The sequence below is a fragment of the Mus pahari genome, chromosome 9 (assembly GCF_900095145.1).
Source record: "Mus pahari chromosome 9, PAHARI_EIJ_v1.1, whole genome shotgun sequence".
NCBI classification, from domain to species: Eukaryota; Metazoa; Chordata; class Mammalia; order Rodentia; family Muridae; genus Mus; species Mus pahari.
This window is the reverse complement of record NC_034598.1, coordinates 44071303-44085298: the sequence shown is the minus strand read 5'-3', so window position 1 is coordinate 44085298 and position 13996 is coordinate 44071303. Positions and strand designations below refer to the sequence as shown.

The following is a 13996-nucleotide window of genomic DNA, read 5'->3' as shown; positions in this document are numbered from 1 at the left end:
GTGGGCAGAAACACACCAAGGTCCCCACTGGGGTCTAGCCTGGGTGTTGTGGAATGCTGTCCTTCTTCAGAGCCTAACAGCCATTACCGCCTTTATTGGAGCAGTCATGACTGCCTGAAAGATGTCCTTCAGACTGGTGTTGATGTTCCATCACAGAGCAGGCTGATGCATGCCATTAAGCCCTCATCTGAGATACCATTCCTTCCTACAGCATCCTTCCAGTTGTGACGCCAGTCTGCTCTGGCCTCAGGAGATGCTGGAGTTCACAGTGTGGAAGGATGTCTGAAAGGGGAACCTCATCTACACAGCTCTTGGGATATTATCATCCATGTGATGGTCTGAATATGCTTGGCCTGGGGAGTGGCACTATTAGAAGATGTGGCCCTGTTGGAGTAGGTGTGTCACTGTGGGCATGGGCTTAAGACCCTCATCCTAGCTGCCTGGAAGTCAGTATTTTGCTAGCAGCCTTCAGATGAAGATGTAGAACTCTCAGCTCTGCCTGCATCATGCCTGCCAGGATGCTGCCATGCTCCTGCCTTGACAATAATGGACTGAACCTCTGAACCTGTAAGCCAGCCCCCAGTGAAATGTTGTCCTTGTAAGAGTTGCCTTGGTCATGGTGTCTGTCCACAGCAGTAAAACACTAAGACACTGGGTGTCCCCTTTTGGTGGTTCAGCTGCTTTTGGGTCATGTACACTCTCTGTAAGTCCAATGAACTCACTGACTTCAGGGGAATCACACCTCTGTCTGTAGGATCCCTTAGGGTGAACAGGAGTGTGTAGGCTCTTCCCTAAGGAAAGTTCACGCAGCACTGGGCCAGAGGGTGAAAGGGGCAGGGCTTCGTGGAGGAAGGACTAAGCCACGCTGGCAAAGCCTCTGGAGTTACAGATGGTTGTAAGCCGCATGTGTGTGCTGGGAAACAAATCTGAGTCCTCTGCAAGAGCCACTTAACCACTGAGCCATCTCTCCATTACAGTGTGGTGGTTTGACTATGCTTGGCCCATGGGAAATGGCAGTATTAGGAGGTGTGGTCTTGTTAGAGGAAGTTTTTTTTTTTTTTTTTTTTTTTAATTTTATTTTTTTATTTTATGTGAGTACATTGTCACTGTCTTCAGACACACCAGCAGAAGGCATTGGATCCTACTGCAGATGGTTGTGAGCCACCATGTGGTGTGTTCCAGAACTCAGGACCTCTAGAAGAGCAGTCAGTGCGCTTAACCACTGAGTCATCTCTCCAGCCCAAGATTATACTCTTACAGACCCAAAAGCTAGTTATCAATTTTGGGAAACTCAACAGTGATCCAAGTCTTTACATCTGGAATCAGTTCCAGCAATCAAGTCTGAGAGGCTTCTGTGGCATTTCTCTTGTTTTGTAGGTCATTAAATATCAGGCACTGAGTGTCATTGATGGAACTTGGAGGCTTCTACAGCTCTCTCTCCTCTGGCAGTTCTGAAGAACACAGTCTCACCATTTAACGGGACCTTCCCCTTTAGGCAGGGTCTGGAGCCCACACTTCTGTCAATAGTTTCTGAACTCTGGCCTGGGTGAGAGATGTTGTCTAGACATTACCTGAGGAAATGCCGAGTGTCCACCTTCCCTAGTGATGCTCATATTTCCCAACTGGCTGAAATGCCACCTTAGTTCTCCATTGCAATTATTAGGTCCATAGGAAAGAAAGCTCTAATCTTGAAGAATCTTTCTGTTCATCCATTCATCCAATTGCTTAACCTTTGATGACTGGTTAATTTGTGTGTGCATGTGTGTGTGTGTGTGTTTGCTATTGTTTGTTTTGATATATGTAGGGTCTTACTACATAGCCCTGGCTGTTCCGGAACTTGCTACATAGACCAGGTTGGCCTCCAACTCACAGAGACTTGTTTGCTTCTGACTCCTGAGTGCTGGGATTAAAGGCTTGTGGCACCATACCCCGTAACTTGGTTTCTTGAGGCAGGGTCTCGCTCCACAGCCCATGCTAGCCTCAAATTGATAGTAACTCTCATGCCTCAGCCTCCTGGGCACTGGAGTTACAAGTATGAACCACCATGCCTGGCTTTCTCTAGTGGTCCTCGTCACAGTTCTCTTTTGGGTTAGGACAGGCTGATTCAGGTTCATGGAATGACGAACCCACCAAACGAGCAGGGGGCAGACTTTCTGTCTTGGGTTGGTAAATCCTCAGGGGTGGGGCACAACTTTTGTGCTTGAACCTTAGCGGTGCCTTCATCTCCCAGCTTGCTCCTGGCCCCAGAGGGAAGAGTCATTTGGTGACTCGTGTAGACCAGAGGCCTTCACCTCTGCAAGCCTAGGTCCGCCCACTGGTGTGCCTGCGCGTGTCTCCCATTCTGTCTGCACCCTCCTGACAGCAAAGCCAGGTTTGTGCACCTGTTCTGGAGGCTCTCCTGCCTTCCCGCTCTCTGAACCTGTATCCTTCAACTCAGGACCACCCCCCTCACCCCTAGACTATCCCTCCCTCACCTGTGAGTTGTCTCATCTCATTCTCCCTCATTTCAAGACATCCTCCACCTATGGACTGTCCCCTTCATCTCTGGACTATCCCCTCTCACCTCTAATCCATTCCCCATCACTTCTGGACCTTCCCCTCACCTCCAGACCATACCCATTTCACTTTGGGACCCAAACCCCTCACTGCTAGATTGTTCCCTCACCTGTGGAACCTCTTCACTTGTAGACTGTTCTTCACCTGTGGCTTGGTCCCTGTTTGCGCCATCTCCCTCACCTGTGGACACACAGGAATCAGCTGGTTGGCTGATGTACGGGCGAGGGGCACACCGGACCCAGTCTATAGAGCCCCCGCTCCTCGCCAGCACACCTACTACGCGCCTCCCGAGGCCCCGCCCCACTCCGCCTCCCAGCTTCTCCGCCAATAAGCGCGCGGCACCGCATCCGGGGACCCGCGCGGCCGCCGCCTCCCGCGCGCACGCTCGGCCATGGCGGAGGTGAGTGAGCGACCGGGTAGCGGCCCCTCCCACACACTGCCCTGGGTCGACCCGGTCCGGCCCGTGCTCTCCCAGTCCGAGCGCCTCGAGCCTCCCCACTGTTACCGGGCGGAGCATGAGCCCCGTGGGCGCCCGACGACCCACTCCCCCCCCATCTCGGCTATGGTGCGCATGCGCGGGCGCGCGGGGGGGAGGGGCGCGAGGCGCGGGCGGCCGGGTGCGGGGCCGAGACCCGGGGCCGCGCGGCGGGAGGGCGCCGCGGACGGGGTGGGTGTGCGGCGCTGGCGTCTGGCACGGCGGCGCGGGGACCGCATCCCGGCGCGTTGGGGATGAGCAGGGCGCGGAGTCGGAGGCTCTCTGCGAGCGGAAAGTTTCGCGCGTGGAGTTCGTCTGGCTGTGGGAGCGAGAGCGCGGGCCTCCCCGCGGGTGCGGGGCTGCGGCGCACAGCCCAGAGCTGACCTGCACCTCGGGGTGCGGCCGCTGAACTCCGGGACCAGTCCCCAGCGCCGCGCCGCGAATCCGCCACTCCGGTACTGGAACTCAGCACGGTGCGCGAGTGGGGCAGCAACAGGCCCGCGCGTGGGCCACAGGGCCGGGCTCCGGGGACCCCGTTGGACAACTCTGGCTGGTTGACTCAGAGGGTTCTTAGGGGCTTAGTTCCTTCTTTAGGGAGCCTTTGGGGAAGCAGACCTTCCGAAGACAAGACGATCAAGCGATACCCCTTTTGGGGCATGGCGGCCAAGTGGGTGCTCTTGCGCTGCTCTGCCCTGTGTGGCATGGGTGGTGGAGACTCCCCAGCCTGTGCTTATGTGCTCTCCTGGAGTCTAGGTTTTGGAAGGGGCCTGCCTCGGTTTCCTCATCTCAAGTGGGAACCTGGTGGTGCCTTCCCATAACTGAGAGGATGTTTTGCTGCATCCTTGATTTGAACTCACTGAAAGTGGCAATGGTTAAGGTAGAAGTTCTCAGTGTCAGCTACTTGGTTAGTTTGTGTCTCAGCCATCTCTTTGGGCTGGTGGCTTGTCCCATTCTTAGTCTTCGCTGTGCCTATCCTTTGCAGTCCTCATGAGACCACCAGCCCCTGGGTTTCCTTCTTGTAGTCGGAATTCCTGTCACTTGTCCCACTTCATCTGGTCTCTAGGATGCCACCTCTGACCCCAGCTGCCCAGCCCCCACCTTGTTTTCTTCATTCCTGTGCCTGAGTTTAGCTCCCTTGTTGTCCCGTGTCCTAGCTCCATGTGGGTGGAGACAGGCTGAACCCGTCTCTCGAGATGTCCTAGCTGCCACGGTGGAGGGGCGAGGCTGGGACACCAGGGGCATGGGGCCCTTGCCTAGGTGTGGATGTGGGTCATTTCTCTTGAGAATGCTCTCTGACAACTCAGTATTCACTTGTTCTGACCTCTCATAATTCTTGGGGTCCTTTGTGGGTTGCAGTTTGTAGGTAGCTGGTCTTGGAGTTAATGCTGAAACCTCTGCCCCATTGGGGTGTGGGCTACAACACTATTCGGGAGGTCTCTGTGTGGCTTGGGCTTCTTCACAGCTTGGGGTCTGTACTCCAAAAGGTGCTAGGTGGAATCGAGGGATGTGGCTTCCTGAGCGAGGACCTTTCCTTCTTCTGTAGTCTCAGCCTGGCTAGATCTGGGTCCCCGAGCCTCCCTGGGAGACCTGCCTGGGAGGTGCTACCTGCGCTGTGTCCAGGCTCCTAGCTAAGAAGGCAGGGTGGTGGTGTGCATGCCAATTTACTTTGCATCCTCTGTTCTCAGACATCTTCTTGCCTCTTGCTTGGGGATCAGCCTTTAAGTGTGTTTGTCCTGTTGTCACCTGGATCATCTTAGGCTGGACTCCCTGCTTCCTCCTGATAGAGAGATCTCAGGGACTTTGCTGACCTTTGAGTTTTCCCAACATGGGGAAATAGGGCCTTGGAACCCACCCTTTAAAGCGGCATTAAAGTGATGTGCCTGGTTGTCCAGTGACCATGATGGTCCTTAGTCAGTCTTGGGGACCTTGAGGGTCACCTGGGGATGAACTTGGCCCAATTGGCAGGGAGCAGGCTGTATGGTTCCCAGGTTGGCTGTGTCTCCCACTGTTCTGCTCTCAGCTCCTTTCTGCTTGCACCTCTGCTTGGCTCCACCCCACTGAGGATGCCTGACCCCTGACCTGAAGCAGGAGGCTATTCCCATACTGTCGGGATAGTGAGACTGTGGGACTGCTGCTAGCTTGTCATCCACTGTGGTGTCTCAAGTTAGGGTTCCTGACAGCGGGGACAGAGAGCCAGTCCCTGGGCAGAGCCCACAGCCTCCCATAGGGAGCTAGAGAGGACTGGGCACCGGGGCTTCCTCCCTGTGGCTTTACATTGTTAGCCCGTGGGGCTGGTCCATGTCCATGTCCCAGTCCCAAGGTTTGGACGCCGACACCTGGGCGAGTAAGTTCCCCTGAGGCTGTCCCAGGTGGGCCCCCTCATCATCGGCTTTCTTAGCCCTCTGTCCCCATGGGGGGGGTCACCCTCAAAAGCCTGTTGGGTTGTGGTCACTGTTGAACTAGAGCTTTGGGGGTTTCCTGGAACCTCTTTCAGGAGGGTGTGGCCCTGTGCCTCCCACTGCTCCCTCAGCTGCATGGTGCAGTGCTCATTCAGGGACCTGGCTCCGGGTCCTTGGAGGTTCTTGGTGTTGCTTGAGTAAGAAATGTGACCCCTCTGGGCTTTAGGCTTCTTGTTCCTCTTTTGGGGTGGATGAGTACTTCACCTCTGACCTCTGAGGACCCAGAACTACTGTGTTCTAAGTTTTAAACTTTAACTTTTGACACACATACACACACACACACCCACACTCTTTTTTTTTTTGTGTGTATATGAGTGTTTGCCAGAAGAGGGCGCAGTATCTGCTGGAACTGGAGTTACATGTCTGTGAGCCTCTGCTTGTAGTTGAACTCAGTGCTCTTAGCCACTGAGCCGTTTCTCTAGCCCATATTCATTCATTAATTCATTCATTCATTCTCTTTCTTCCTTCCCCTCCCCTCCCCTCCCCTCCCCCCTTCCCTCCCTCCCTCCCTCCCTCCCTCCTTCCTTCCTTCCTTCCTTCTTTTCCCTCCCCCTCATTCTCCTCCCTCCCTCCCTCCCTCCCTCTCTCCCTCCCTTTTTCTCTTTTTTGTTTTTGCTGAGGTACATCCTGTGCTGTCTCCCTTTAGTGTATAAACTCAGTGTGTGAGCATTTCATTACCTCTGAAGGAAGCCCTGCTGTCAGGGCAGTCACTCAGCCTGGACAGGCCCACTTCCACATCTGGGCTTCACTTATGTGGGGTGTTTCCAGTCACTTTGTAGCCTTTGGTTTGTAGTGCTTGCAAGGGCCTGCCTTGTTTAGGTGGTGCATGTGAGAACCCCGCTCGCTGGCTTGGTCGCTCTTGGCTGAGTGGTGACTCTAGTGTCGCTTTGTGTGGTTCACCTGGTCATGTGACTTTGGAGCCACATACTTGATCCTTAGCATTTGGGCTCTGATGCCCCTCACCTTCCACTTGTGGACCGTGCACTCTGTTCTGATGGGAGCTCCGAATCTTCTCACCGTATGCCTGTCTTCCGAGAGATGTGCTCAGGATGCTTGCAAGCTGGAGTGATGACTTTGGTTTTCGCTCAGTGAGCGGTCTCTATACAGAACACTGCTTGCTAGATGTGCGCGTTGCTGGCGTTTCCTCCCCAGTCTATGAGTTCTGTCGTGCATTTGTTTGGTCACATGTATTGGATTTGTGTGTCCAGGACATCAGGGAGTTTGTCTCTGAGGTTCCAGTTTTGTGTCTCTGGCCTGTGCCTATCTGTGGGCCCACTGTGCTGAGACGTCTGTGGCTCTGGTCATTTGTGACAGCGGGAGCACCGTGTTTCAGGATGGTGGTCGCTCTTCTGCGTCTCTCGCGTTTCCGGGGGACACTGGAGTTGACTTGTCAGTTTCTACTACTCAGGGGTGTTGGCTAGGCCACTTTAGAGGTTCTCCATCTTCTGACCTTAGCTGGGAACATGGCTGTCCTTTCTCTGGTACCAGTATTCTCTCTGTCAGCATGGCTGTCTTCCTAGGGAGCCTGTGTTGTGTACACCCTAGCTGCTCTGAGAGGGGCTGTTTCCTTAATCTAGGCCATGTCCACTGCTGCAGTGTGGGAACAAGATGGCGTTTAGGCCTGCTACAGTGACACTGGAGCCTTGGCCAGTGTTGTTGGAGTTGGGGAGTGCACAGATATGTGGGGGTGTGTCCAGGCCCATGGTCTCTCTCAGTGTGCTGCCACTTACCCTGGGCTCCCTGGGGTCCAGTGGGACCTGCTCAGCCTCAGCTTTCTTCGTGGCCACTCTCTGCTTTGTTACAAGTGTATCCTTCTACGTCTGTATCTGTCACCATGCCTCATGTTTTCAAGGTCCCTCCACCCTGGAGCTGTGATTGGACAGTCCCCAGGCTGCTTCCCCTGGAGTCCTCAAGATTACCCAGTGGCTCTGGCTCTCACCCGAGCCGCGGGAGCTGCGTGAGGTTTGCTTCTCTTCCTTTGCAGGCCTCCTCTCTGGAGAGGCAGAGTCCTCGTGTGGCCTCCTGCCTTGTACATAGCCTGTGTCCTCGGGAGCCCAGCTTGCAGACCACGGCAGGTACCACTCCCTCTGTCCCAGATCTTCACAGGCAGAACTCTCTCTTAGCAGGACCCAGACTGAGCAGGCATGGGTCCAGGAAGGCCCGGTGTCCCCTGTCACTTGGCGGATTTCACAAGGGTCAGGGCACTCCCTATCCTTGGAGCTATGGGACAATGTTTAGCTAACCATGAAGGAGGGCCCTCCTTGAGGTGGCTGCTTGCCTGGTGGCTTTAAGGTGTCAATAGTCTTCTGGTCACCTGCTGTGGGCCCAAGAAGGTGAAGTGTTACAGGCCTCTGCCCCCGTAAACATCACATGGACGTGGCCCAGTACATAGCAGAACTCCATGCTCTTACAGTGACGTGCATGGTGTTCCCTGTGTGCCCCATGTGTATATTGGGAGCCAAGGTTGTGGCTGTAGGACCAGACTCCTCCGTGGCTGTCCACCGTCACCTGACTGATGCCTTTCATCTTCTAGGCTTAATGTCCTTCTAGATCCATCTGTTCCTGCCCAGTCTCTGTGCCCTCCATACCTCCCCACATCTAGTCCACACACCCTTCCAGATGCAGTGAGGCAGGTCTCACTGGTACCTCTCCAGACCTATGTCCACCCAGATCCCACACCCTGCCTACCTGCTGAATTCTTCCACAGTGGTATCCATGGGCTCTGCCGACCATCAGTTCAACCTCACTGAGCTCCTGACACAGAACTACAACCTCCAAGAAGGGTGTGCTGAGGCCCCACAGTGTCCTGACAGGCCGGAGGAGGAGCTGGACAAGGACTTCATCGACCAGGTACGGGGACCCACCAGACTGTGTCCAGGGGCTCTCCTTGGGCTCCATGGGGTCCAGCCCCATGCACATGGTTTGTGTTGTGGCCCTGCCTCAGAGCCTGCTCTGTTCCTCAGAGCTTTGGTGTACTGTCCCATGGGGACTTGCTGAGGAGTGAGGAGGGGACCTGGCCTCGGAGGTTAGCAGAGCTGCAGGCTTTATCCTCTGATGGGCCCTGTCCTCTTCGCAGAGCAGTGACATGCCCCTGGACGAGCTGCTTGCACTGTATGGGTATGAGTCGTCAGACCCCATCTCTGAGCAGGAGAGCGAGGGCGGTGACACGGCTCCAGCCCTGCCGGACATGACTTTGGACAAGGTGAGTGGCAGGGACCCAGGCCCAGGATGGGGGACCTACTCTAGGTTGGCCTGACACCTGTACTGGTCTGGGTGATGGATGCCACCTGGGGATCCGTGTCTGGGAATGGAGCTGGAGCCCCAGAGGGCCGGTGGAGTCTGCACCTCCGTCCACTACAGATGGTGGCTTAAGCTGGCTGCCTCTGTCCTCCCCCACCCCCCTGCAGGCCTGGCCCTTTGAGTTGGTGTCAGGTCTTGGTGAAGCAGTTGCCACACTTTGTTTACTGTCCTGTCAAAGGAGCAGGTAGCCAAGGACTTGCTTTCTGGGGAAGAAGAGGAAGAGACACAGTCCTCCGCCGATGACCTCACCCCGTCTGTCACCTCCCATGAGGCCTCCAACCTCTTCCATAACCAGAGTGGGTGTAGGTGTCACTGGCCCTTCTTCTGTCATGGCTGTGTGTCACGTAGGCACACACACATGGATTGGGCTTGGGGGCTTTGCAGGGGACATGCCATGGTGGCCCAGTGTGGGGTTGGAGTTCTGGCCTGTGAGCTGCCACAGAGTGGGTTTGGGTTTGAGTGAGATAGGAGTGGGTCTCTGCCTAGCAGTTCAGCGGTGGTGGCTTCAGACTGTCAGGTGCCCTCTGGGACAGCTCTAGCAGCTGGGTGGTCATGGTGCGGGATTGGGGCTGCAAGATGAGTTGCCATCGAGGGCTCTAGGAAGAGCCTGGTGGGTGCCCCTCACTGCCTCTCTGCCTGCAGCCCGGTTCTTGGCTGGTGATAACAGCCCAGGCTCCTCAGCCTCCTCCGACACCGAAGAGGACGCGCTTCCTGCCAACAAGTGCAAGAAGGTATGGTGCTGCGTGGTTACTCCTCCATCACCTGTGCCTGTGGGGCTGCTCCATCACCTGTGTGTGATGGTTACTCCATCACCTGTGCTGGCAGGATCCCATGGGCTTTGAGGCCTGTCTCAGAGACAGGAGGACCCCACTGTGTGTGTGGACCTGGGCTTTGATTCTGCTGCTGTGGGGATGGACTAAGCCTATGATGTGGCCCAGTGTCCAGCACTGGTGTGCAGGGCAAGGCAGCGGGGTGTTCTGTACCATCCACACAGTGTGGAAGTGGGCGTTGGCAGGCAGACCCACAGCTCTTTGTGACAACCTCTGCTTGAAGCCCATGGTGCCCTGGGGTCCCAGCTTCGAGTCTGCTGGTCACTTCCTGACCCCGAGCCTGGCTTTTGTCTCTGCAGGAGATCATGGTGGGGCCTCAATTCCAAGCTGACCTCAACATCCTGCACTTGAACCGACATTGTGACAAGAGTAAGTGTTTCAGGAGACCTAGTGGGGTCCTGCCCAGGGGCCCCAGGAATAGCTGGCATCTTTGAATGGTCCTGCTTTCTGTCTGTGGGCAGGGTTCACCATCCTTAGCCCAGCTCTAGGGTAACAGCCTTGCCCAGGCCATGGTTTACTACCCCCACCGCCCTTTGTCTCTACCGCACTACCAACAGTGCCATTCCCTGAGTGGGCCTGCCCCGGAAGCCATATACTTGTTGCTCCTGTGTTCCCTGATTGTTCCTTCATCTGGGAGATCACTTCCTGTTAGGACTTTTGCCCTGAGCAGGGCCAGGACTGTCATAGATCACTTCCTGCTGTGCTCAGCAGCTGGGTCCAGGGACCTTGTAGGGGCTGAGTGCCTGGATGTATGTAGGCTGTACAGGGTGTGCCCCTTAGCTACAGGCTCAGGGACACCCAGAGGGGGACATGGAGACAGGCACACAAAACAGCACCTACTGTGTCCTTGAGTCCAGAGCTGGTGGGCTTGTGGGACAGTGCATTTGTGGACTGCCCACAGAGTGTATGCTGCTTATGTGTTGCTGCCAGGTTTTCCTTAGTTGCACGTTCATCTCTTGGTTGGTGTCACATTGTCCCTAGTTGGGTGGAGAGTTCTTTAGTGTGTGGGTGTTGAGGTTTCTGCCCACCTTGTTAGCACCCTGCTCTATCCCTGTGCAGTGCATGCACTTCCTGGTTTGTAGGAGTTATTTGAGTGTTTGGGACACAACCCTGGGTCACTTATGTTCCTGGTAGTCCCCAGCTTGTAGCCTGCCTGCCTACCTGATGTCAGCATGGCCTCCATCTTCTGTCCATTTGTGCAGTGCCTGACTGGTGTTTTGAGGGTTGTTATGTATTTATATGTCATTTCCTGGGGACAGTTTAGCTTCTTTCTAAACATTTTTAATACTTACACTGTCTACACTTTATATATGTATGCATGTGTACACATGCATTCACATGTGGGGGCCAGAAGATAACCTGCAGGATTGTTCTCCCTAGTGGGTTCCAGGGCTAAGGTTTAGATTGTTGGGCTTGGTGGCAAGCTCCTTCACCCGCTGAGCCACCTCACTTCTTTTTCTTGTCTCACTGTACTTGTGGGGCCAATCCAGGGTGACCGTGGAGACTTCTCACTTATGCCATGCTCAGAAGCAGAGCTCAGGGCTGATGCCCCCCTTGGCAGAGGAAGAGCTCCTCTGACCAGCTGCTGACCTCAGTTAGCAGAGAATGAGTTGTTGGGTGTCTGGTGTGTGCTCCTGATCAGGCCAGTGTGGTGAAAGGCGGCCTGAGTTCATCCTCTGGGTTCACCGCTGTTGGGCCGGCCTGCGTTCTGGAGCAGCCCTGCCATGAAGGGTTGTCCTCCACAGGATGCTTACGGTCTGCCTTCTTGCAGCTGTGTTCTCTAAACTGCAAACGATGCTCGCTGTGCTTCTGTGTACGCGTGGCAGAGACTTGGCCCCTCCTTGGCCCCTCTGATGGCTGCTGTGTCCTGTGCTTATGTGTGGCACTTTTTGCTGTTTGTACTTGCCCCTGAGCTGTGGAGCCAGAGTGATGTCATCCACGAAGGCTCCTTGAGACTTCCCTGGAGACTGGTAGAGCAGTGTTCTGGAGGAGGTCAAGCCAACAGTAGTGTATTAGCTCCTGCTGATGGCTGTGTGACCTGGAGGGAGGTCAAGCCAACAGTAGTGTATTAGCTCCTGCTGATGGCACTGTGACCAATGCCTGGGAGAAACAAAGCTCATTCCAGACTTTACGCGTGAATGTATGTGTATTTGAGTGCACATGTGTTTAAAAAAAAAGTCCATTTTGACTTGAAGTTTTAGATGGTTTGTTTTTAGTTGTTGGGCTCCATGTTCCCAGGCAAAAGAATATGGCGTGGGGAGCATCTGGCAGCCGGGGTTGCCTCATGGTGGACAGGAAGCAGTGTGAGGCAGGGACTGGGGACCATGGATAACCCTCATAGGTACACCCCAGGGACCTGTTTACCCAATTTGGCTCCTATAAATGCTACCTAGCTGGTGACCCAGCCTAAGACACATCAGCCTGTGTCTGAGGGAGACCCTACATAGGGAACCCCTGCTACATGCACAGCTATGGGCTCTAGGTACACACATGGCCAGGCTCTAGTGGAAGCATACATACGGATGGATTGCAGGGGTGATCATCGTCCATGCGTGCAGTCTCCGCCTGCTCCAGCAGTGTCTTTAAACAAGTGTCTTTCTCATCTATGCTGTCTCGCACATGTGTGTGCTCACGGGGCTGTGGCCTACAGTTGGTCTTGTGTTCACACCAGGGTTTCCATGCTGCCCTGTGGAAGTGTTAAAGTTGCTTTTCTTCAGAGTGGGGCGGCATCTGTGAGTGCATTCCACAAAGTGTGTGTCTGAGAGTTTTTCAGCGAGGTCGTGTGGGCCTGTGGTTCCCTTTTGGTTTTACTTGCTTTGATTTTTGGCACAAGTTTTCTCTGTGTAGCTCTGGCTCTCCTAGAACTCTCTCTGTAGACCAGGCTGGCCTCGAGCTCCCAGAGGTCAGCTGCCTCCCCCTCCTGAGTGCTGGGGTTAAAGCTGTGCTCACTACACTGTGTTGGTGTGAGTTTTTAAATGACAGGTTCAACTGGTTATTCAGACTCCAGTCTGTGTGTTCCGTTGTCTTGTTTGTATGTTTCATTTCCTCTGTTGACACAGGGTCTCTTGTAGTTCAGGCTGGCCTAGAACATTCTGTGTGAGACTGGCCCTGAGCTGATGCTCTAGCTAGTGCCCTTGAGTGCTGGCTGGCATCATAGGTGGACGCCACTGCTCTCTGGGCACACTCTGTTGCCACGTGCCCCTGCCCTGTCTGCTGTGGACGGGAGCTCTGTCTGCAGATGGCCACACTCAGTGGCATCATCTCTGATGTGTCCTTTGTGTTTGTAACACCCTAAGAGGAAGTATAGAGGAAGTGCAGCCCCTCCAGAATCACCTGTGACCTGCTCTGACTTCACACCCTAAGTTTGTTGTCTGCACACTGCATCCTGACTTTTCCCTGAGTGACCATAGCCAGCTTGCATCCATGGGTGATCCCGAGCTGTAAATGTCCGGAGTTGGTGCTACCCACTGGGAGGTGCCAAGGTGCCTGCTCTGCCTCCCCCACTGTGGGTGGCCACTGCCGCTCCTGACTCTCAGCCTCTCTCCACAGTCTATGAAAATGAAGACCAGCTGCTTTGGAGCCCCAGTGTACTCCCAGAGCGGGAGGTGGAGGAGTTCCTGTACAGGGCAGTGAAACGGAGGTGGCAGGAGATGGCTGGCCCCCAGATCCCAGAGGGCGAGGTGGTGAAGGACAGTGAGCAGGTAGGGGCCACACGTTGGGCAGCAGCCAGGGGTTGGTCAGACAGTGTGGCCAGTGGGATGGAGCTCACATTGAACCCACTTGTGAGGGACAGTGGTGTCAGTGTTCCGTGTCACTCCTGTTATGACAGTGCAGTCACCCCTGACAGCTGTCATGGCCAAGGTGCCAACACCATTACAGCTGTGGGAGCCATGCTGTGGGTGCAGCCTGTGGTCCTGGGGCTGTGGTGTAAGCCTTGGTAGACTGGTGGGAAAGGTCAGCCTCTCTCTGCCCCAGGCGCTGTATGAGCTGGTGAAGTGTAATTTCAACGTGGAGGAGGCCCTGCGCAGGCTGAGGTTCAACGTAAAGGTGATCAGAGGTGAGCTACAGCCCTGGGCTCCCCTCCATCTCTGTTGCCCCTGAGCTGCCTAAGCAACCCCCCTCTGTTTGCAGACGGACTCTGTGCCTGGAGCGAGGAGGAGTGCAGGAACTTTGAACATGGCTTCCGTGTTCATGGGAAGAACTTTCATCTGATTCAGGCCAACAAGGTGGGTGAGGCATCCTCTCTTCCCACCACACCTGCCCTACCTATGCATGACTTCCTCTGGTCTTGACTGTATTCATCAGATGCCTTGACCATCAACAGAGTACAGGCTCCTGTGCCTGAGCTGGCCCCTCCCCTCCCCTCCCCTCCCCTC

At 55.1% G+C, this 13996-nt stretch overlaps 1 protein-coding gene across 3 annotated transcripts in view; it reads left to right on the top strand.

Moving 5' to 3' along the window:
* Nucleotides 1–2907: 2907 nt before the first annotated feature.
* The window catches only part of Mier2 (MIER family member 2), a 16009-nt gene continuing 4920 nt past the window's right edge, over nucleotides 2908–13996 (top strand). The window contains exons 1-10 of one of the 3 annotated variants that reach the window (XM_021204893.1): nucleotides 2908–2956; nucleotides 7475–7565; nucleotides 8198–8340; nucleotides 8567–8692; nucleotides 8969–9092; nucleotides 9433–9521; nucleotides 9920–9989; nucleotides 13170–13321; nucleotides 13596–13677; nucleotides 13752–13846. In XM_021204893.1, the coding sequence (XP_021060552.1) occupies nucleotides 2948–2956; nucleotides 7475–7565; nucleotides 8198–8340; nucleotides 8567–8692; nucleotides 8969–9092; nucleotides 9433–9521; nucleotides 9920–9989; nucleotides 13170–13321; nucleotides 13596–13677; nucleotides 13752–13846 (981 nt within the window). In that variant the 5' untranslated portion in view covers nucleotides 2908–2947. Of the gene's footprint in view, nucleotides 2957–3241; nucleotides 3505–7474; nucleotides 7566–8197; nucleotides 8341–8566; nucleotides 8693–8968; nucleotides 9093–9432; nucleotides 9522–9919; nucleotides 9990–13169; nucleotides 13322–13595; nucleotides 13678–13751; nucleotides 13847–13996 lie in introns of those variants that run through there. The other 2 variants (XM_029542670.1, XM_029542671.1) reach the window with 2 other exon arrangements.